General features: G+C 57.6%; 1 protein-coding gene across 1 annotated transcript; it reads right to left on the bottom strand.

Annotated features, from left to right (window-relative positions):
* On the bottom strand, positions 16,272-17,856 carry WBSCR28 (Williams-Beuren syndrome chromosome region 28). The gene is made up of 3 exons (XM_018040157.1): positions 17,757-17,856; positions 16,736-17,155; positions 16,272-16,573 (listed from the first exon to the last, which is right to left on the bottom strand). The coding sequence occupies exons 1-3, from the start codon at positions 17,826-17,828 to the stop codon at positions 16,286-16,288; spliced, it is 780 nt and encodes a 259-aa protein (XP_017895646.1). The 5' UTR covers positions 17,829-17,856; the 3' UTR covers positions 16,272-16,285.

Below are 19,450 nucleotides of genomic sequence, written 5' to 3' on the forward strand. Positions count from 1 at the left end.
TCTAATCCTCTTGACATAGCTGCCCAAGGTGTCCAACTTCTGGAGCTCAGCTCCCCAACACTGAGCCTCTGAGACAGGGAAACTGAGGCCCAGAGAGGCCTGAGGGGCTGTGCAATACCCTCTGTGTCCTCAGGTCCAGCCCAGGCATTGGGGTGCATTTTGCTAAAAAAAAAGAAAGAGCCAGACTGGATGCCCTCCCTAGCCACCAAGCTGGGTTCCAGCTTTCATTCTGCCTCTGGACCCTTTAAGAGGCTCCAGGAGTCAGGAAACAGCTCTGCGGTGGGTGGGCAGTGGGGGAAAAGAGATGGTGGGGATGGGCCAGGGGTCACCCTTAACATGTACTTGCCTTAGTCAACTCCACACCCGAGTCCAGCCATCACACTGAAGGCCCAGTCTGATGCCAGTCCAAGCCTTGACCACAAACCCAGAGTGACCCTAATACCCACCCTAGGCTAAGCCCAGCCATGACCCCAGACTGAGCCTGGCATCCAATCGAACCCCAACTCCACTCTCAGACTGGACTCCAACCTGAAATACAGGCTGCCACCTGAGCCCAGCCCAGACTGAGCTTTGGGGGATTTAATCTCAAGCCCAAATTAAACCTTGATCTTGACCCTGACCCCAAAAGTTAACCTTGCACCTGGTCCCAAGGCAGAGGACTGGCGTGGCATAAACAGCCCAGGAAAGAGTCCAGGGAGGCCAGGACGTGAGCCCCTCTGCTGCTGTGCTGGGCAGCAGGTCCCTCTGAATGGCTGGGATCACCCATGGAGAAGGTATGGAGAAGGGAGAGATAATACAGGACTCGCAGGCATGGTGGCCTGCCCCGGGGGAGGCCCTGTTCCAGAAGGGACAATTCCCCCATACATTGAACCTTCCCCCAGGGGGAGCAGACCATACCCGGGGCCAGCTGGATCAGGGCCACTCTCGACAGAGGGTGGCTATGCATGGGGCTCCCAATATCTGGTCCTCATCTAATAACAGGATACACAAGGTTGGGGAGGAAGGAGTCCAAGTTCCCTGGGCTGGCTGGGTCCTGAGGGACCCCTTTCTCCCCACCATATGCCTCCCAGACTCTGAATGTGGGAATCAGGGCCCCAGGGAGGCCCGCCTGAGCCCCCTTCTGCCTCACCCCAGTCCCTGGCCACGCTCCTCGCCTCTCTGTGAGAACGTGCACTTGCAGCCGCCGGGAAAAGATCAGCACGAAGGAATGTGCTGTCCAGGCTCCAGCGGACAGGATGGGCCCGCCGGAGAGAGAGCAAGCGAGGAGAGGTCCGGGAGATGGGAGCTGGGAAGGAAAACAGAGATGTGCCAGGCAGCAGGCCAGGCAGTGCAGGGCCAGCCATTGTTGCCAGAGCCACGGGTCAGGTGTACTGGGCCAGGGCCGAATCCCAGCCTCTGCTCAGCAGGGCCCCAGACTTCCTAGGCCTGCCTGCCTCCCTCTGTCCCCAGACCCCGAGCTCTGAGGCCCAGCCCAGCCAAGGAAAGAGACAGACTTGTCCTCTGTGCCCCCAACCAGCTTTATGGGCCTCTGTTTGTCTTTTGCTTCATCTCCCCTCTCAGGTCCACAGCCTCGCTCCATCCCCATCCAGACCTCTCTTGGGGAAGCTTCTGATTTCAATGGCTCAATAAGCTAGTCCACAAGTGGGCTTTGATAGCTGACTACAGCTCGACCTGTCCTCACTGTGGTCCCCAGGCTCATAGCATCAACATTACCTGGAGACTTGTTAGAAATACAAATGACTGGGCCCCACCCCAAATCTATGAAATCAACAGCCTGTTTTTTTTTTTTTAATAAGTCCCATAGGCCTACACTGCCCACTCAAGCTTGAGCACCGCTGACTTCAGAGTGTGACCTTGCTTAAGTCCACAAATGTTGATAGAAATGATACGTAATCAGATGAATGAACAAGGGAGTGGAGTGAGTTTCAAGAGGCCTGGTCTTATCTCCAGGCTTGAGTAGAATGATTCCTTTTTGCCCAGCTGGTGTCCGAGAGAACTGCAGACTGGAAGAAGAGAGGACCGAGTGGCTGGACTCCCTCTGAGATGGAGTGGGCTCTGAAACAACATTACCTGCAGAAAGCCCATCCAGAGGCCCTGGGGCCTGGGACTTGGGAGATGCAAAGGGGAGCCAGAATTGACGGGAAGAAGGGGTCCAGCAGGTCCATGGGACTCAGCATCAGGAACCTAGGACCTGGAAACCAAGCAGGAGGGCAGAGCTGGGAACATCCAATGGCAGGCAAGAAGGTCCTCAGTATACAGCTGGGGTCCAAGTCTCTCATGCCAAGGAAGAATTGATAAGAGGGGCCCTGGGAGCAAAGTTGAACCTCTGTTATTAGAACTAAGACACCAGGTTGGACACTGAACTTGGCTCCTGAAATGCCCTAACTGAGGTCAGGTCCGGCCCCAGAGTTTGTGGCAGAGTTGAGCCTGCCCGTGGAGTCTAGGGACTCCAGCTGTCAGGACGGGACAGGGAGATACTTGGTAAGAACCCGGTACCTTCTGATCCCTAGTAACTTGTCCCCAAATCTGGTCTTGGAGACGGATATCTGCTGAAGTTGGGATTGCCCTTTTCAGAACTTCACACCAACTGGATGAGTGAAATCCTCCCACCTTCCCAACTGCCTGGGTCTTGCCCAAACTTGGTCACAGTTGACTGAATCATGACTCATATTTTCAGAATAAATTAGCAAGACAAACAAGGTATGTCCCTACCTCCTTCTTCTGTCCACCTGCCAGCTCTTCTCCATTCAGCCCCAAGGAAGAGCAGGCGATTCATGTGACCAGATCACCACTTGCTTGACACCAGAGAACCTCCATGGCCAGCTTCCTCCAACGTTGACCACTTCCCACTTAACATGAAAACAGGAGCATCCTTAGCCACAGCCACCATCTCTGCTGGGTCCCTTCTCCAGGGGATCTTCCTGACCCAAGGATTGAACCTGGGTCTCCAGCATGGCAGGCAGATTCCTTACTGTCTGAACCACCAGAGAAGACCAAGAAGCCCAGAGATATCCTCAAAATCTGCACGGCCAAGAGTATGTCCCGCTTGTCCTAGGAAAGATTTCATGGAGAAAAAAGGCACTAATATCAAATAAGCGTGGGAAACACTGCATACTGGTGTATGCGTGTACTCGCTTAGTCATGTCCGACTCTGTGACTTCATGGACTGCAGCCTGCCAGGCACCTCTGTTCATGGAACTTTCCAGGCAAGAATACTGGAATGGGTTGCCATTTCCTCCTCCAGGGGATCTTCCCAACCCAGGAATCAAACCACATCTCTTGCATCTCCTGCACTGACAGGTGAATTCTTTACCACTGAGCCACCTGGGAAGCCCCTTCTTAATAGATCAAAATAGACAAAGGTTCTGAGAAGTCCCACGAGAGAGAAGTCTGTCTGACTTGTCAAATCCAGTGTCTCTCCAGCTTATTGGGTCCAGAACCCTTTTTTCTCTCCCAAAAGAACATTCTGTGAAGCATCACTTGGGAACCACCCAAAATGCAAAGCGACATTTCTCACTGCTATCTTGACACAGAGGAACTTCTTTCTGGAATTCCTGGGAGGAAAAGCAGACGCTGAGGATGGGGAGAGGGGGCCTTCTTATTAAAAGACCCCAAGACAGAGAGCAGGGACCCTGGGAGTCTGAAGGGGCAGGTGATGTGGCACTGGGACCTTGCAGTGGCAGGAGGCACTAGGGTCTCCCCCCCCAGCTACTAGCTGAACCCCAGCTTCCCCATCTGTAACTGGGGCATTTTTGAGATCTAAATAACATACTGCATGAGCATCCCTGTCTCCGCCTCCAGAAGGCCCCACCTCCAGAGCCACCGACCCCAGAAAAGAGGTCAAAGAACAGAAGCCGCAGGTGGAGGGGGCAAGCTTAGCTGAGAGGGGAGGTCGGCCATCAGCTGCATCAGAAGAGAAAACCACGGCTAATCTGGAAAAGCCAGCCTGCAAGGGAGTGACCGCATCTCCCAGCATCCTCTGGGGCAGGTACAGTCTCATCGTTTGGCTGGATACTAATCAAAGACCAACCCACCTGCCTCCCTGTCCTGCCCAGCAGAGCCCCCTGCTCTGTCTCCTCCTTATTCCTCTGCATCCTCCAGTGCCTGAGATGACCTCCCAACCCCCACCTGTGAGCTTCTGAGGCTCCTGTCTTCTTAGGGGCAGAGGCGAGGAAAATCCTGCTGTAGCTCCCTCCCTCCCGCCTAGACTTTTGGCTGCCTTCTGAAGCTGGACAATACAGGGAAATGTTTGCACCCAAACAACTCCGCTGCTTCAGGAACTGCCTGACCCTGCCCAGGAAAGCGAAATTCTCCAGCTCCACCCTGCGGCCCCCTTGGTCTGGGGATCAGAAACCAGCAGAGAGGTTATTACCAGAGCAAAGGGGGTCACATGCATCCCCAAGGTGGCCAGAGGAGAGTTCAGGGGTCACCTCCCTCTAAGGACTGGAGTTTTTTCCTTCCTGCCCAAATCAGAAAGGGAGCTCTGGGGTGGAATGGGGGCGGTGGGTGGGAGAGAGGCTGGAGGGGACAGGGGTATATGCATACATATAGCTGATTCACATGGTTGTCCAGCAGAAACTTACACAACCTTGTAAGTATACTCTAATAAAAAGAAAATAGAAAAAAATAAAGTCAAATAAAGAACAGAAAAAAAGAAAGGGACCTCTGTCCCCGACTGCAGGATACACAAAAGCCAGATTGTCAATATTTATCTGGACAGCCCAGGCTCTGGATTAATCTGGCCTAAAGATAATACAAATAGCACTTTGATGTGACTTGAGAAATGTATTAATTCATTCAACAAGCATGTGCTTATTGGGTTCTGGGCCAAGCCCCAGGCTGGGCACTGGGGATCTGGGGTAGATCACCCCCGACTCTGCCCTGGAGAGGTCCACCGTCTAGGAAAAGAGAGAGAGGGTGAGGCCCCCCGGAATGCAGTAAGATGGCAGGTGGGGGCCTGCTCTGTCCCAGCTGAAATTCCTCCTGAGAAAAGCCAGAATGGTGTCAGCTCAAATAAGGGCTAGGGAGGGCCACAAGCTCCCGTGGCCGTGGCCACCAGCTCAGGAAGCCAAGGGGTCAGGGCAGTGTGTGAAAACAGAGGTCGATGTCCGCAGTGTCTGATAAAAGACTGGAGGCACCTCCCCTCCAGAAAGCCCTTCCCATCCGGTCTGATTCTCCCCTTGCCCTGAGGTGCGGAACACCAGGTACCAGTCAACGAAACGTGCAGACAACAAGGAGATAAAGCAGACTGCAATCTCCTGTGTGGCTGGCGCAGACGCCTCTGCACGGGACACCACCACGGGGTGACCCCTGCCGCGGGGGAGTAGGGGTTCCTGCCCACAGACCTGCAGGGGCTCATCAGTTTCCTGTTTCCAGCAGCCGGGGGTGGGGCAAATAGGAGATGTCAGTGACCTCAGGCTCCCACCTACACACCCCCCAATCCCTCGTGGGGGGCCTGCCCTGCCATGCAGCCTGCCTTTGAGGGAAGGAGACACGAAGATGGAGGGGCTGGCCGCCTGCCGGGGGCAGCTCAGGTCAGGACAGCCAGTCTGCCTGTCGCAGCCCCTCACGCCCACCTCCCCCTCAGGCCAGAGATTGTGTGTTTTTGCTTTCTTGGGAGGGGGGAGGGGTGCGGCTCAGAGCCCTGAGTGATGAGTTAAGTGACAATGAATTTGCGCCACATGGAGCCCTGGGCTTAAGGGGAAAGTGTTTTGGTGAAATGCAGCTGGGATTTCATCAGCCCCTACCCCCCAGACAGTACAAAAATAGTCCGGGCCAGGCCGGCTCTGACCCACAGGCCTGGCCCAGTTTCACCGCCCCCTGTCCTGGAGAGAGGCTCCGAGTGGCCTCTTTCCCTGAATCTGGGTTTCGTAATCTCGCCTTGTTGTTTTGGTCGCTTGTTTGTGGACTGGCCTGGTTTGTCTTGTCTGGAGGATTTGCTCCCTCATAAATTCCCTGCCACTTGGCCCTGCAGGGAGAGGGAGGGGGTGAAGCAGGAAGACCCTCCCTCTCTGTTGGGGACCAGGCCCACATGGGCCAGAGACGGTCACAGCCGGGGGACTGATCACAGGGCGCCCTGTGACCTGGGGAGTGTGGGTGGACTGGGGACCCTGGACACAAGGGTGAGAGGTTGGCTTCACTCCAGCAAGAACTGGAGGGGCCTCGTCAACCTCTCAAGCCCAACCCCATTCCTCGGAGGGGAAAACTGAGGCCAGAAGCAGGAAGCGAGTGAGCCAAAGTGTCAGAAGCTGTTAACAGCATCATCAGGGTTTACTCCACGTACCTGGCACCAACCCCCCAAGAGTGTGGCTGGATTGCGAGTGTGGTCAAAGCCCTTCATCCCAAACCTCAGCTCAGAGGAAGGAAACAGAGGGAGCTGGGCCCCTGGGGGCAGAACAAGGAGGCGAGCAGGTCCCCCAGCACCCTGAGCATCCGTATCTCCTTCCCCCCAGATGTGAATGGTGAGAGCCGCTCCCCCAGGGCTGGGAGCAGCTCCCAGGGAAGAGAGACGCAACTGCACTGAGGCCAGGGGCTATTGGGATAGGGGGCAAGACAGGGACACCCCCAGGTGAGACGATGGAGGCAGGGCCGCAGCATCACCCAGACCAGCCGCTGGGGGCGGCCGACCAGACAGAACAGAGTCGCAGATGGGACTGACTCCTGGACCAGGGCTGAACCCTGCCATCCTGGGGGTCAAGGTGAGGGCCCTGAGTGGTTGAGGCTACGGGATCACAGCTGTCTGAGGCCACTTTGAGAACCAATCTCCTATCCTGAGCGCCAAGGCTGAGACAGATCCAGTCCTGGGGACCAGGGTGGGCACAGAACACGTGGTCAGGGCATTGGAAACTTGACAAGCAGCGGCAGAAGGGCCCTGGTTTCTGGGATTCCCCTTGGGGTCCAGTGGCTAAGACATTGCTCTCCCAAAGCAGGAGGCCAGGGTTTGATCCCTGGTCAGGGAACTGGATCCCACATGCTGCAACTAAGGGTTTATATGCCTCACCTAAAAAGCTTGCATGTCTCAACTAAGACCTGGCACAGTCAAATAAATTAAAGAAAAAAAAAGGGACCTGGGTTCAGGCTGACCTGGGCTTTCCCACAAGTTAACATAAGGGATGCCAAGGGCAGCATCCCAGGGTTTGGCGAGGAGGGGCCAGGAGGGGATACTGGAAGTCCACCTTGTGAGCAGGGGAAAGCTGGATCGGCCAGGGTCCAGCAGCCTGAGCCCACCTCCCTTTCTTCCCACGTGCTCAGCCTGTCCAGAGGCAGAGGAGCTGCCGTCTGGGCTCAACCAGCAGCTTGCTCCTCAGACCACAGGATGGGACTCGCGTGGGTCCTTCCTTCCTCCCTCGCTCTCCCCACGCAGGGTCTGGCCAGAACACCTCAAACGCACACAGGAAGCATGGTCTGGGCACGCCGACCCCCGCCGCTGCCCCTTGCCCCGTGGACCCAGCGTGTCCAAAATCCCTGCCGCGTCCCAGCTTCTCTCCCCTACCCTGCACCTCCAGAGGGTTTCCGCTCCTTTCTCTCCCATTGTTTTCCTTCTTGGCCCTCAGTCAGAATCCAAAGGCCAGGCTAAGGCCCACTGAGGCCAGCCCAGCTAGGGAATGGGGGGCGTCGGGTTGGGGCTCTGGGATGCCTGGCCCAACCCCAGGAGTCTGGGGGCTTGGGGGAGGTGTGTTCCCAGCCCTCTTGGTAGGGGTGGGAATCAGGAGCTTAGTGAGGGCTAGGGGGTCAGACAGGCCTGATTTGAATCACCTGTCAGTTGTGTGGAGAAGGGATTTGCCTTCTCTGAGCCTCAGTTTCTCCGTCTGTAAAATGGGAGTGAGGCTAACAGCCTGCTGCCACAGTTGTGGCAATTAAGTGAAGTATGACATTACGGTCCGTGTCCTCACGGCAGTACCTGGAACAAAGGAAGTACCCAGTGAGGACGGCTGCCGTGTCCATGCCCAAGAGTGGCAAAGGGCTCCGGGTGGGAGAGGTTGTTACAAAGTATCAATGGAACAAGGCAGGTCAGTCTGAGCTGTCCAGCGATGACACCCCTGGCCCCAGAAAATCCTTTCCTCCTTCTTTCTGCTTTTTCCTCTGGCGGGTCAGATGGTGGCGGAGGCAGACTGACAGAAAACCCTCCCCTCACACACAGATACACAGCCATGGAGACCCTCAGACCACAGCCCTGGAAGCTCTGGGTGACCCTCCAGACAGCGGCCCCACCTCGGGAACAGGGGTGCCCCGAGGACGCTGGCCACAGAGCAGCTAGGCTCAGGGCTGACCCTCACAGCCCCAGCAGCCTGAGCTTCCCGCCTTCCAGAAGAATCAGGGAAACTGGCTCCCACCCTAGAAAAGCCTGTCTCTGGGTCTGGAAGGCTCAAGGCAGGGGACCGCCCTTGCATGCCTGACACCTCATCTAAAGGCCTGGGGGGCAGTTCTAGGGAACAGGCCCCTGTAAATCAGCTGGTCTGCTTCTCCTGGGCTGCAGCCCTTCTCAAGGCCTCAGAGACCCCAAGGCCCCACCCTCCTCCCCAGTTCTTCTCTACGTCTGCTCTCTGTCTCCTCCACCCATCCCACTTGCAGAGCGGCAGTGAGAGCGGGGAAGGACACAGACTTGGGAGGCAAACCACCTGGCTTGAATCCCACCTCTGCCACCCAATGGCTGAGTGGACCTTAAGCCTCAGGCTCCACATCTGTAAAATGGATTAGTAATAACAACAGTACCTCATCCCAGGGAGGCTGGAATGAGTTAATACAAGGAAAGGCCTCAGGGCGGTATCTGGCCCAGGGTGAACATTCAATAAATGCTAACCCTCATTATTTTTTATTTGTGTCTCTGTCTTGCATGTTTGTTGACTCAAATTTTCCATGGGTAAGGAGGTGCGGAAGAAGGCTTGAAGTTCTGTGGTCTAAACTGCCCGTTGCTCCCAGGGCCTCCGAGCTGGAGGCTACGGCTATAAAGGATTCCTTTCAGTTGGGGCCAGTGATGCTCTGATAAAGCTTGACCACAGGATGCAGAATCGGCGGGCTGTGGGCTCACACCCCACGCCTCAAAGGCTAGTCCAGCACCAGAGCTGAGGCCATTTGGGGTGGGGAGGCAGCAAAGCCCTCAGTCCTAGGGCACAGGCTGCCAACACTTCTCTGCTTTCCCAGGGCCTCTCTCCCCTGCTTGCCCGCCGCCGCCTTCCATGCCGAATATCTGGCCTCCACCCACGGCTGTTTGTGCCTCGTGTCATAGGCGGCTGAGCCTCAGAACCCTAGATGTCTGGAGTTATAGGGCTGGAGTATAGTGATGGAAAACTATCTTAACATAGCTTTTGAACTCTTGGTGAGAACAGCCTCTGCCATCTTCCTGATGGTAAGCAGCCCTGCCAGCTTGGATCCCCTCCTGTGATGGGGAGCTCACCACCACAATCCTGGGAGAATCCCATCTGCTTTCATTCCTTAGGGTCCCACATGCCCAGTGAGGTCAGAAGGGCCATGCCCCACACTGAGGAGGAACAGTCCAGGCCACCGCTGGGCAGTTCCCACGGCTGGAAGGCTTCCTCCAGCCCAGACCTGTCTTCCTCCCCTCACGGCTCCATGCCACATCTCTGCCCCAGGAGCCCCTCACCCCAAGGTGGTCTTTCCTGCAGACTAGGGCCAGTGCCCTCCAGCCACCTGCTTTGCCAGGCTCTCTTCTCTGAATTGGGGGCCTCTGGGAGACATCTAAGCCCATCCTGCCAAGCACAGGTACTGGCAAGACACTGGGTTAGAAAGGAAGTGACAGGTGGGTACATCGTGTGAGGTGTGCTCCGTGACAGGCACCCAGTGAACTTCCACCATCAGCTCGTGGGTGGCTCAGCCTGCAGTGCCCTAGGCTCCCCGGGAGGGGCTGGGCAGGCAGGCGAGCCGGGGGGGGGGGCGGGGGGGGCGGGGGGGGAGGGGGAGGCGGCGGGGAGGCAGGGGAGGGTGGAGACTCTTTCAAGCAATGCCAAAAGCCTGCTGGCTGAGCTGGTGCAGAGTGGCAGCTGTCACCACTCCCAGCGGGGGACGTGTGTCTACATTATGTCACAACTCAGCTATTCCCCAGGAGAAGCCCTGGGAGCTGTGACTTCCAGAAAAGAAGAGGTGGAGTGGGGGGGCTCTGCACACAGGAATCCTACCTCAGGGCAGGGCACCCCAGGGAGTACTGACTCCAGACCCCGCCGGGCGTGGGGCAAGGGGACGGCCACGGGGATCAGAGCCTCCAGACATGCAGCCTGCAGACGGGCCAGAGCGGCCACCAGGGGCCAGATGGGCTGCATTAACCTGGGAGCAGGCTCCTCAGGGCCCAGATGCTCCGTGTTGAGCCGGCGAGCTGGCTTTGGGCTCCAGATGTGGGCCTGGGGTGGGGAGGGGGGATGGGTCACAGCTCCAGATGTGTGCCGTCTGAGCAAGGGATGACTGTGGGACTCAGTGGCAGCACCCCGGGGGCCCAGGGGCCTAGAGCTTCGAGGGCTGGGCCAAGGGGCCTCTCTGTTTGCATCCTCTCCAGCCCACCCACCACTCCAGCCCTTGGGCCTCAGGGGATTCAGGGTTCACGGAACTCTGACCCAGCAACTACCAAGCCAAGAGGCTTCGGCCTCATTTCCTGAGCAAGGACAGAGCCCAGGGACCTGCCCAGGGTCATGCAAGCCACGGACAGGCGGGACCCCAGCAGGAACAAAGGGTCTCGAGTCCCTCCGACCACAGGTAGCTGGGGGTGGGGCGGGGTGGCATGGTTTCCAGGACTGGAGGCCAGCCTCTCCCTAGACGCTGTCAGCCACACACTGGGCTGACCTGGGCATCCCTGGGGGAGCAGTAGGAGGAGGCGCAGCTCTGACCTTCGAGGTGGGGTCCGCGGGGTGGACGGACACACGGTCCAGGCCCAGGAGACTCAGAGGACGCAGCCCCCCAGCCTCCTCCTGACGCAGACGGGGCTGCTCCATGGGGAGGTGGCAGGGTTGGGGTTCAGCTCGGCAAAGGACCCCGGCCGACCCCAGGCACTCAGCCACAAAGCTGAAAGAGGTGCTCCTGCTCCCTGAGCACCAGCATATGCAAGCCTTGTGCAGGCCCTTACCAGCCAGGGCGGCTCCCCACAGCTCCAGTGTGGAGTGCGGGCTCCCCATCTCAGAGATGGCCGGTCCCAGAGGCGCCCAGGCTGGGCCAGGCAGGGCCGGAGGGGCACGGGGACCAGCCCTTGGCCCCGGGCCTGCCAGGCTCTGCGGGCTGGGGGCTCAAGACGGTGTCTGGGGACAGCCTTCCTAAGGAAGACTTGGGTCAGAGGGGGTCTCCCTAGACCTGAGCCTCCTGTCGCTACACTTCCGCCCAGATGGTGGGACCGCCTCAGGAAGCACAGACCCCTGCCACAGCCCCTCCTCGATGTCCAGAGCCGCCGCCTCTCCACCCCTTCCCGTAGACCCTGCAAGTGGGCTGAGAGGGCAAGGACGGAGGCCAATGGTGGGCCCTGGGAAAGCCCCTCTAAGCTTCAGTCCTCACGTCTGCACAGGGGCCCTGGCTCTGGGCTCTAAACCAGGAGGGCCTGGCGGCCCCGGTGGGTAGAGGTCAGAGGTCAGACCTACCTCCCGCAGTGGCTTCTGGGAATCTCAGCCTAGAGGCGGCCTCTGGGCCCAAGCGGAGGAGAGTGGGGTGGGCACAGCTGCCCTGGGGGGCTGTTGGTCACCCCGCAGATGCCTTCTTACCCTGCCCTGGTGAGGCAGCCCAGAGAGGGTCAGCGGGGAGGCAGGCAGAGCGGGAGCCGGCAGAGGCGAGAGGCGCTAACGGGTTATGTCAGGCGAGCGCTCTGGGGAGGGGACCGCCCCTCTCCGCTCCCGCAGCCCCACCTGGGGCCCATGGCCAAGAGTCGGGTCCTGGGGAGAGATGCTGGCCTGATTCTGCTTGACACCGGAAGGCCGGGGAGGGGGCTGCCCGCCCTGAGCCGGGAAGCCATTTAGCCACGGTAGCCCGGAAGGCAAGGCCGGGGTGAGCCTCCACTCCATCAGGCCTCCATTGGGTGTCCAACCCCCTTGGGCGGCAGGGTCTGTCCAAGCCTACAGGTAGCTCTGCTTGCTGAGCAGCAGAGTCCTGGGATGACCCCCAAGCCTCAGGAGGGGCCCTCTAGCATCCATCACTTCCTCCTCCGGCCAGAGCCCCACCCAGGGGCTCCAGGATCCCATCCCCAACTCAGGGGGCCCTGATTTCTCATATTCTCACTGTTCTGCCTGGGGTCTGCCCAGCACCAACACTCCCCACCATCCTTGGAGACGCACCTTGACAGCCCCCAACATCACTCTCCCTCCTGGGGACAAGGAGAAGCCCGAAAAGGGGCCTGACTCCCAGGGCAGTGGGCTCAAGGAGTGACTAGGACAAGGACCTAGATGGGTGCTCCATGCAAGGGTCGGGGGTGGGGGGGTCAGGGTCAACGAAAGGCCTGGGACTGAGGAAGGGGCCCCTCACAATTATGGCTGGGCCGCCAGGGCCCTGTGTGTCTTGGCTGAGCGGGACCCCTGGGCCGCCAGGTATGTAACAATTCCAGCCATTTCCTGCCCTATTAATGAGAAAGGGGCTGATATAAATACACGCTCAGCATAAATAAATACAGGCCAGGCCCGGGACTGCATAGCAGACAGATTGCGTGGAGCCGCTGGCCAGCCCTGCAGCCAACTCCCCCCACCCTGTTCGCACCCCCACCACCACCGCCCCCCAACTTGTTTTCCCTCCAGCAGGCCAGGGCCCCTCCACACTCTCAGGCCTGAGATAGACAGACCCGCCCGCCCGCCTTCCAGACCTCAGAACAAGGCCCCCCGTGGCGCTGGGAAGACCTCAGAGCAAGACCCCCCGTGATGCTGGGAAGGCCGCAGGCCCAAGACAGAGAGAGAGATCGGGGTTTCCCAGCACCACCCCGCCAGGCCTGGTGGGGTACTGTGTGTGCACAGACCCCGTGCAGCCCTATGAGGCCCAAGGCTATGGTTGTACCTGTTCACAGGTGAGGAGACTGAGGCTCATGGGGTCAAGGAACTTGCCCAAGGTCACGCAGAGGGGAGGCGGTCAGTCCAGGGTTCAAACTGCAGCCTGTCTGACCCCAGGGCCTCTGATCTTCTCACTGCCTGTGAGGAAAAGCCACGGGCAGGTTCATGCCTTTCTCCTCTTTCTCCCAAGCCCTAGGCCCGGGTCACCAGGGCCCCTGGAAGGCCCAGGAACCACTTACATTTGTGGAGCCAGATCTCAGCTCATGTAAGGATCTATGGCTCAGCAGGTAAAGAATCCGCCTGCAGCACAGGAGACATGGGTTCCATCCCTGGGTTGGGAAGATCCCCTGGAGAAGGAAATGACAACCCACTCCAGTATTCTTTCTTGAAGAATCCCATGGACAGAGGAGCCTGGAGGGCCACAGTCCATGGAGTCGGGAAGAGTTGAACATGACTGAGCAACTAAGCAAGCAAGAACCTATCAGAGATGTACAGGTGACCTCCTCCCAGCTGGGGTGTCTAGGACACTGAGGCCCCTCCCTCTCATCAGGATCACCCAGTCACCCGACACTGCATAGACATGGAAACCGGGGCCCAGAGGGGCCACCCAGCGACGCCTATTATGTGGGTGGATCCCCATCAGTGGCTATAGGTGGGCCGTGTGTGTGCACGCAGGTTTGCATGTATATTGCGACTAGAAAGATGTTCCACACACAGTTGACTCTGTTTCTCTGAAGTTTAGAACCAGAGAGAAGGAAACATTTTTACCTTCACATCTCCGTCCCTGTCCTTTCTTTCTTTCTTTTTTTTTTTTTTTTTTTTTTTTTTTTGTGGCCACACTACGGGCCTTGTAGCTCAGTCGGTAAAGAATCTGCCTGCAGTGCAGGAGACCTGGGTTCGATCCCTGGGTTGGGAAGATCCCCTGGAGAAGGAAATGGCAACCCACTCCAGTATCCTTGCCTGGAAAATCTCATGAACAGAGGAACCTGGTGGATTGCAGTCCATGGGGTCGCAAAGAGTCGGGTACGACTGAGCAACTAACACACATACACATGGGGCTTGTGGGATGTTAGTTCCCTGACCAGGGATTGAACCCAGGGCCCTAGCAGTGAAAGCATAGAGCCTTAACCACTGGACCACCAGGGAATTCTCAACATCTCTGTACTTGTGGTAATTAAAAAAAAAAAATTTATTGCCCATGGGCCCCACCACTGGTCCCAGCCTCCAGCCCATTCCCAGCTCTATCCTGGCTCCGGTCCTCTCTCTCCAGGTGGCACAGGTACTTGCCACCTCCCCTGCCTTCTTGGCCTTTGAGGCCCTTTTCCACCTGCTCCCTCCCTCCCAGCACCCCAGGCCCATGGCCAGAGCCCTATCAAGTGCCATCTTGGTCCCTGGCCGCTCCCCAGGCGAGCTCTGGGGCCTCCTCCCTGTCCCCCAGCCCCCACCTTCAGCAGGGGGCCAAGCTCACACACCTCTGCGCTCAGCTTTCCCTGCGTGCTGGGTGGGAGTTCCAGAATCCCAGCTGTGTTGACCCCCCCCTACAGGTGTTCTGCCTGGTTGGCCAGCAGGGAGTCCTTCCGAGTCATCGGGCCAGGGGCAGGCCGAGTCTGCTCCTGAGACTCAGAAGCAGGGCCTGGAAGTTCACACCACATCCACCCCCCGGCCATCTGCAGGTTTTTCTATGAGAGGCAGGGCAGGAATCCGGCCCTAACTTCTCTAGGAGCCGGAATGGAGGAGTAGAATGTAGAGCAGAGCTCTCTGGAATGTCTTCCCACACTCATCGCCCCCAGGCTTGGGAATGAGTAAGGAGCGATCACTAACTCCCAAGAAACCACCTCTCTGCTCCTCTCACAGAAGCACTGCCCTAAGGGTGGCAAACGGGGGATCTGACTCACTGTGGCCTGAGCATGGCTCGACAACATCCCCACCCCTTGAGCAGGACCTGGGCAGCTGGGGTCAAGGGCTGAGATACTGGGTGTTTCCATCTCCCTGGAGGAGATGGATCTGTGGTTGTACTTGTGGGTGAGAGGGTGGATGGACGGGCTTCCTAGGTTGTGCTAGTCCTAAAGAACTTGCCTGCCCATGCAGGGGACGTAAGAGATGTAGGTTTGATCCCTGGGTCAGGAAGAGCCCCTGAAGGAGGGCATGGCAACCCACTCTAGTGTTTTTGCTTTGAGAATCCGATGGACAGAGGAGCTTGGGGAGCTACAGTCCACGGGTTGCAAAGGGTCAGACATGACTGAAGCGGCTTAGCAGGCCGGCAGGCAGCAGGGTGGATGGACAGGTGGGTGAGTAGGTAGACAGGCTGAGAGACAGGTGTTTGAGTGGACAGATGGATGGATGAGTGGGGACATGAGTGACCAAGTGTATAAATGGATGGCCAGCTGCAGACTGGCTCAGGAATAACTCCTTTCTTAAATTTTCTAAATCTCTGAAATGTGAGGCCCTGGCACCCCCCAGAGGCCAGAGTCTCTAACTACCCATCATCCCTAAAAACCTTGGGCATCAGCAGTCTTAGGAAGAAGGCGCATGGACCCAGATGAAGTGAAGGATTCTAGGAAACAAACAAACAAACAAAAAAAACTAGGGTCCAGTTCTGGTTCTTGCTCTGACTTATTCTGGGACCGAGGGAATGGATGTTTAAGCTTCTAGGCTCAATCTCATCTGGATGTATGCGCTGGTAAGTGATTTAAACAAAACTATGTGTGTAAAGCGACTGAGGGGGCTTCCCTGGTGGCTTAGACAGTAAGGAATCTGCCTGCAATGCAGGAGGCCTGGATTTGATTCCTGAGTGGGGAAGATTCCCTGAGTAGGCAATGGCAACCCACAACAGTACTCTTGCCTGGAGAATCCCATATACAGGGGAGCTTGGCAGGCTATGGTCTTTTTTTGTTTTGTGTTTTCCTTAGAAGATGCCTGAGAGGGTTACCTGGCACAAAGCGGGTGCTCACAGAAAGCGATTTCCTTCCTAGAGGAAGTCCTAGGGCACACACGGCTTAGTCACCAAGTCCTGTCCAACTCCTTGTGACCCCACGGACTGTAGCCCGCCAGGCTCCTCTGTCCATGGGGTTTCCCAGGCAAGAATACTAAAGTGGATTGCCATTTCCTCCTCCAGGAGATCTTCCCCACCCAGGGACCGAGAGCTTTGGCAGGTAGATTCTTTAACACTGAGCCACCTGGGAAGCCCCAGAGGACACACGCACCCCCATAAATGCACGTGTGAGTGCATGCGCACACACGCACACACACATCCCTCCAGCCCAGTATGGAAGAGGGACCGAGGGTGAGACCCCAGGCCAGACCAGACAGGGGAGGCACAGGGGATACATTTATTCTCCAGGCTCTGGCAGGACTGGCCTGGCCTCGGGGGCTGGGGACCCAGGGGGCGGGGTCTCAGGCGAGAGCCCCAAGGCCTTCTGGGGCTCGGCCTCCTGGGCCTGGGCCAGCTGGGCTGTGTGCTCAAAGGCGGCCTGCAGCAGGTGGGAGGCAAGGCAGGTGGTCCAGGTGATGAGGTAGGCCAGGTGCCAGGAGGTGAGTGCTACTGTGCTCTCCACCCACCAGTACAGACTCTTCAGCAGCGCCAGTGACCTCTGCACCACGCAGTTCTCCAGCAGAGCCTGGGGGTGGCGGGGGGGCAAGTGGATGGGCAGGCAGCTGTCCGGAGCTCACAAGCCACGCTGCCTGGCCGCTAGGTGCCCCGCCATGACCCCCCAGCCCAGCCCAGGCCCAGTGTCCCAGGTCTGCACTCCCCAGCCCAGCCGGCACCCGCCCTCACCCACCTTCCTGGGCAGCCAGCCCAGGCTGCAGCACTGGGCTTTCCGGTACAGTCTCCAGACCAGCAGCAGCAACAGCAACGCAGCCAGCATCAGGCTGTGCAGACATGACAGGAACAGGTCTGTCCAGGTGGCTGCAGACAGGCCCAGCTGCTCCCAGGCCCCCAGCCACTTCGGGGCCAGGCCCAAGGCCCGTGCACAGCCCAGCAGGCCTGTCCACACCAGCCTGGGCACCCGCAGGGCCAGGCACACAGGGACCTCTAGCAGCGTCAGCCCAGCCCGGAGAACCCGGCCCACGGGGCAGCCGGCGACCCTGGGGGGTGGGTGGGACCCCTGGGCCTCCCGGATCAGCCCCGACAGCCAGTGGTTGAAGAGGAAGATCTTGAGGAGCAGGAAGTTGTAGAGGTGGGCCCGGTTCTGGACGAGCTACAGGAAGGGGAGACCGTTGTCACCCGTTGCTGGTCACTTGCCACAGGGGCCTGACTGTCCCGGGCTTTACGGTGCGGGTGTGGCTCCCCTTCTCAAGGCCTGTTTCCCCCACCCCATGAGTGATCTTTATCTGTCCACTTGGAAGGACTCCATTCTCAGGAGGGAGCTTTAGTAGGTGTTTCATATTATATTTGATTTTCTTTCCTCTGGGTTTTTTTCTCTCCCCTCTCCCCTTTTTTTTAGTCACACCAGGTGGCTTGCAGGATCTTAGTTCCCTGACTAAGGATTGAACCCGTGTTCCCTGCAAGGGAAGCAGAGTCTTAACTGCTGGAACACCAGGAAATTCCCTTTCCTTTGGGTTTCAATGGTTATTTACCACCCTCCAGACTAAGGTCATGTTTGAAAAAGAGGGGTGGGAAGGTCAGTGCTTAACCCACAGGAGTGCTCTAAAGAAAATTCTGCGGCTCTGTGGCTTGGGGGTGAGGCTTCTGAAAGCTATGGGATTACTCCAGGAGGAGGGCAGCCACCTTGTTTCACCAGCGGCATCTAGCAGCAGCTTTGGCCCTCGCCCCCCTGGCCCTCATCAACTCCCCCTCACCAGTGTGGACAGCTTCACCACCAGCAGCAGAGTCCCCGAGAGGCTGGATCTGACCGGAGGGACTGCCTCCATGTCTGGCCCTCCTTTCGCTTCTCCAGTGGAAGAAGCAGGGTGACCTCACAGACACCGCAGGGTGGGGACCAAGTTACCGTGGGGACCCAGTTGCCACGAAAGTCTCCCCTTTCCTTGCTTCCTGCCCCATCACTGCTCAAGAACTGGGGTACTTGTCTTCCACATCCTGTCGCCTTCCTGATGAGAGACTGCTCCCAGAGACATCAACTCCACAAACTTCCGGTCGGCCCAGCACAGGCAGCGAAGGCAGCCCAAAGATGCTGTACCTCCCACCTCCTTCCAAAGCCTGAAGGACCAGAGACCCGGGAGACAGAGATCTTCACCCCAGGGCCGCAGGCGACAGGACGCTTGCAGGCAGATGGAAGCCTCAACCGCCCAACTCTGAAAGCTCCTACCTAACCCCCTCTCATCCTTCTTGTATTTTGCTAAAAGATTGGTCTCATCACAAAGTAGAGAAGTCAGCTGTAACCTTTATTCTCTGATCTGAGTGATGCGTCAGTGGCTTCCAAGACTCAGATGAGGGCAGGGGAGAGAAAACGTGTCCACAAAAGTCTTCAGAGCGTCTTGGAGAAAGGCATTCAGAGAGGGAAAGGGGGCAATTTGCTGAGAGAGACCCCTGGGGGGCCACAGGCTGCCTGGAAGAGAGGTTTCTGGAAGCCGTGGATCAGAGTTAAAGTCTTAGAATTCTGAGAGAATCCAGAACCTTGATCACAGCCTTTCCTACAATGCTTTGCTGTCTGGGTCCCAGCAAGTGCCCAGAGATGCTCCAAGGATGAGGCTCTCAAGCCACTTAGAAATTTTTTAAAAGCGCGCCCTCTGGTGGCCCGTGAGTGCAGGGCACAATAGCAGTCTCACTCCCTTTCTCCGCGAGGACCCTCGTGCAGGATACAACCCGCCATGAAGAGTCCCTGGAAGGTCAGAGGTGACCCCTGCCCAGGATGGGCCCCGTTCGCCCATTTGTGTCCTCTCCCGGGGCGACAGCTGGGGTCCACTTCGAGGAGGGTGCAAAGTCCCTCGGCTCCGTCCGCTGCCCTTACCCCTCCCCTACCACCCTCTACAGTCCCCCAACACTATAGCCCTGAGGGGAAGCTGGGGTTCAAAAAGGCCTCCTTCAGCTAAGTTTTGAAGGATGGGTGGGAGCTTTCCGGAGGAGGAAGGGTGGTATGGGCAGAAGGAACTGCATGATTCCAACAATTCAGTATGGGTGGAGCATAAAGTGCACTTCTGGAGAAGGAAATGGCAACCCACTCCAGTGTTCTTGCCTGAAAAATCCCACAGACAGAGGAGCCTGGCCGGCTGCAGTCCATGGGGTCTCAAGAGCGACTGAGCATGCAAGGTTTGTTTCTTCTTTGGGTGACCATTAGTTTGCACTCAAAAGAATCACAATGGGGCTTCCCTGGTGGTCCAGTGGCTGCATCCAATGTAGGGGGCCTGGGTTCAACCCCTAGTCAGGGAACTAGATCCCACAGGTCAAAATTAAAGATCCCACATGCTGCAACTAAGACTCAGCACAAATTAATTAATTTTTGAAAAAGAATCACAGTTAAGTTGTTTTAACTTGTATTTGTATTATTTTAAAATACAATGGTTATCTTTATCAAACCAGTTGATTTTGTAATAAT

This window comes from Capra hircus, chromosome 25 (assembly GCF_001704415.2).
Source record: "Capra hircus breed San Clemente chromosome 25, ASM170441v1, whole genome shotgun sequence".
In the NCBI taxonomy this organism is placed as follows: domain Eukaryota; kingdom Metazoa; phylum Chordata; class Mammalia; order Artiodactyla; family Bovidae; genus Capra; species Capra hircus.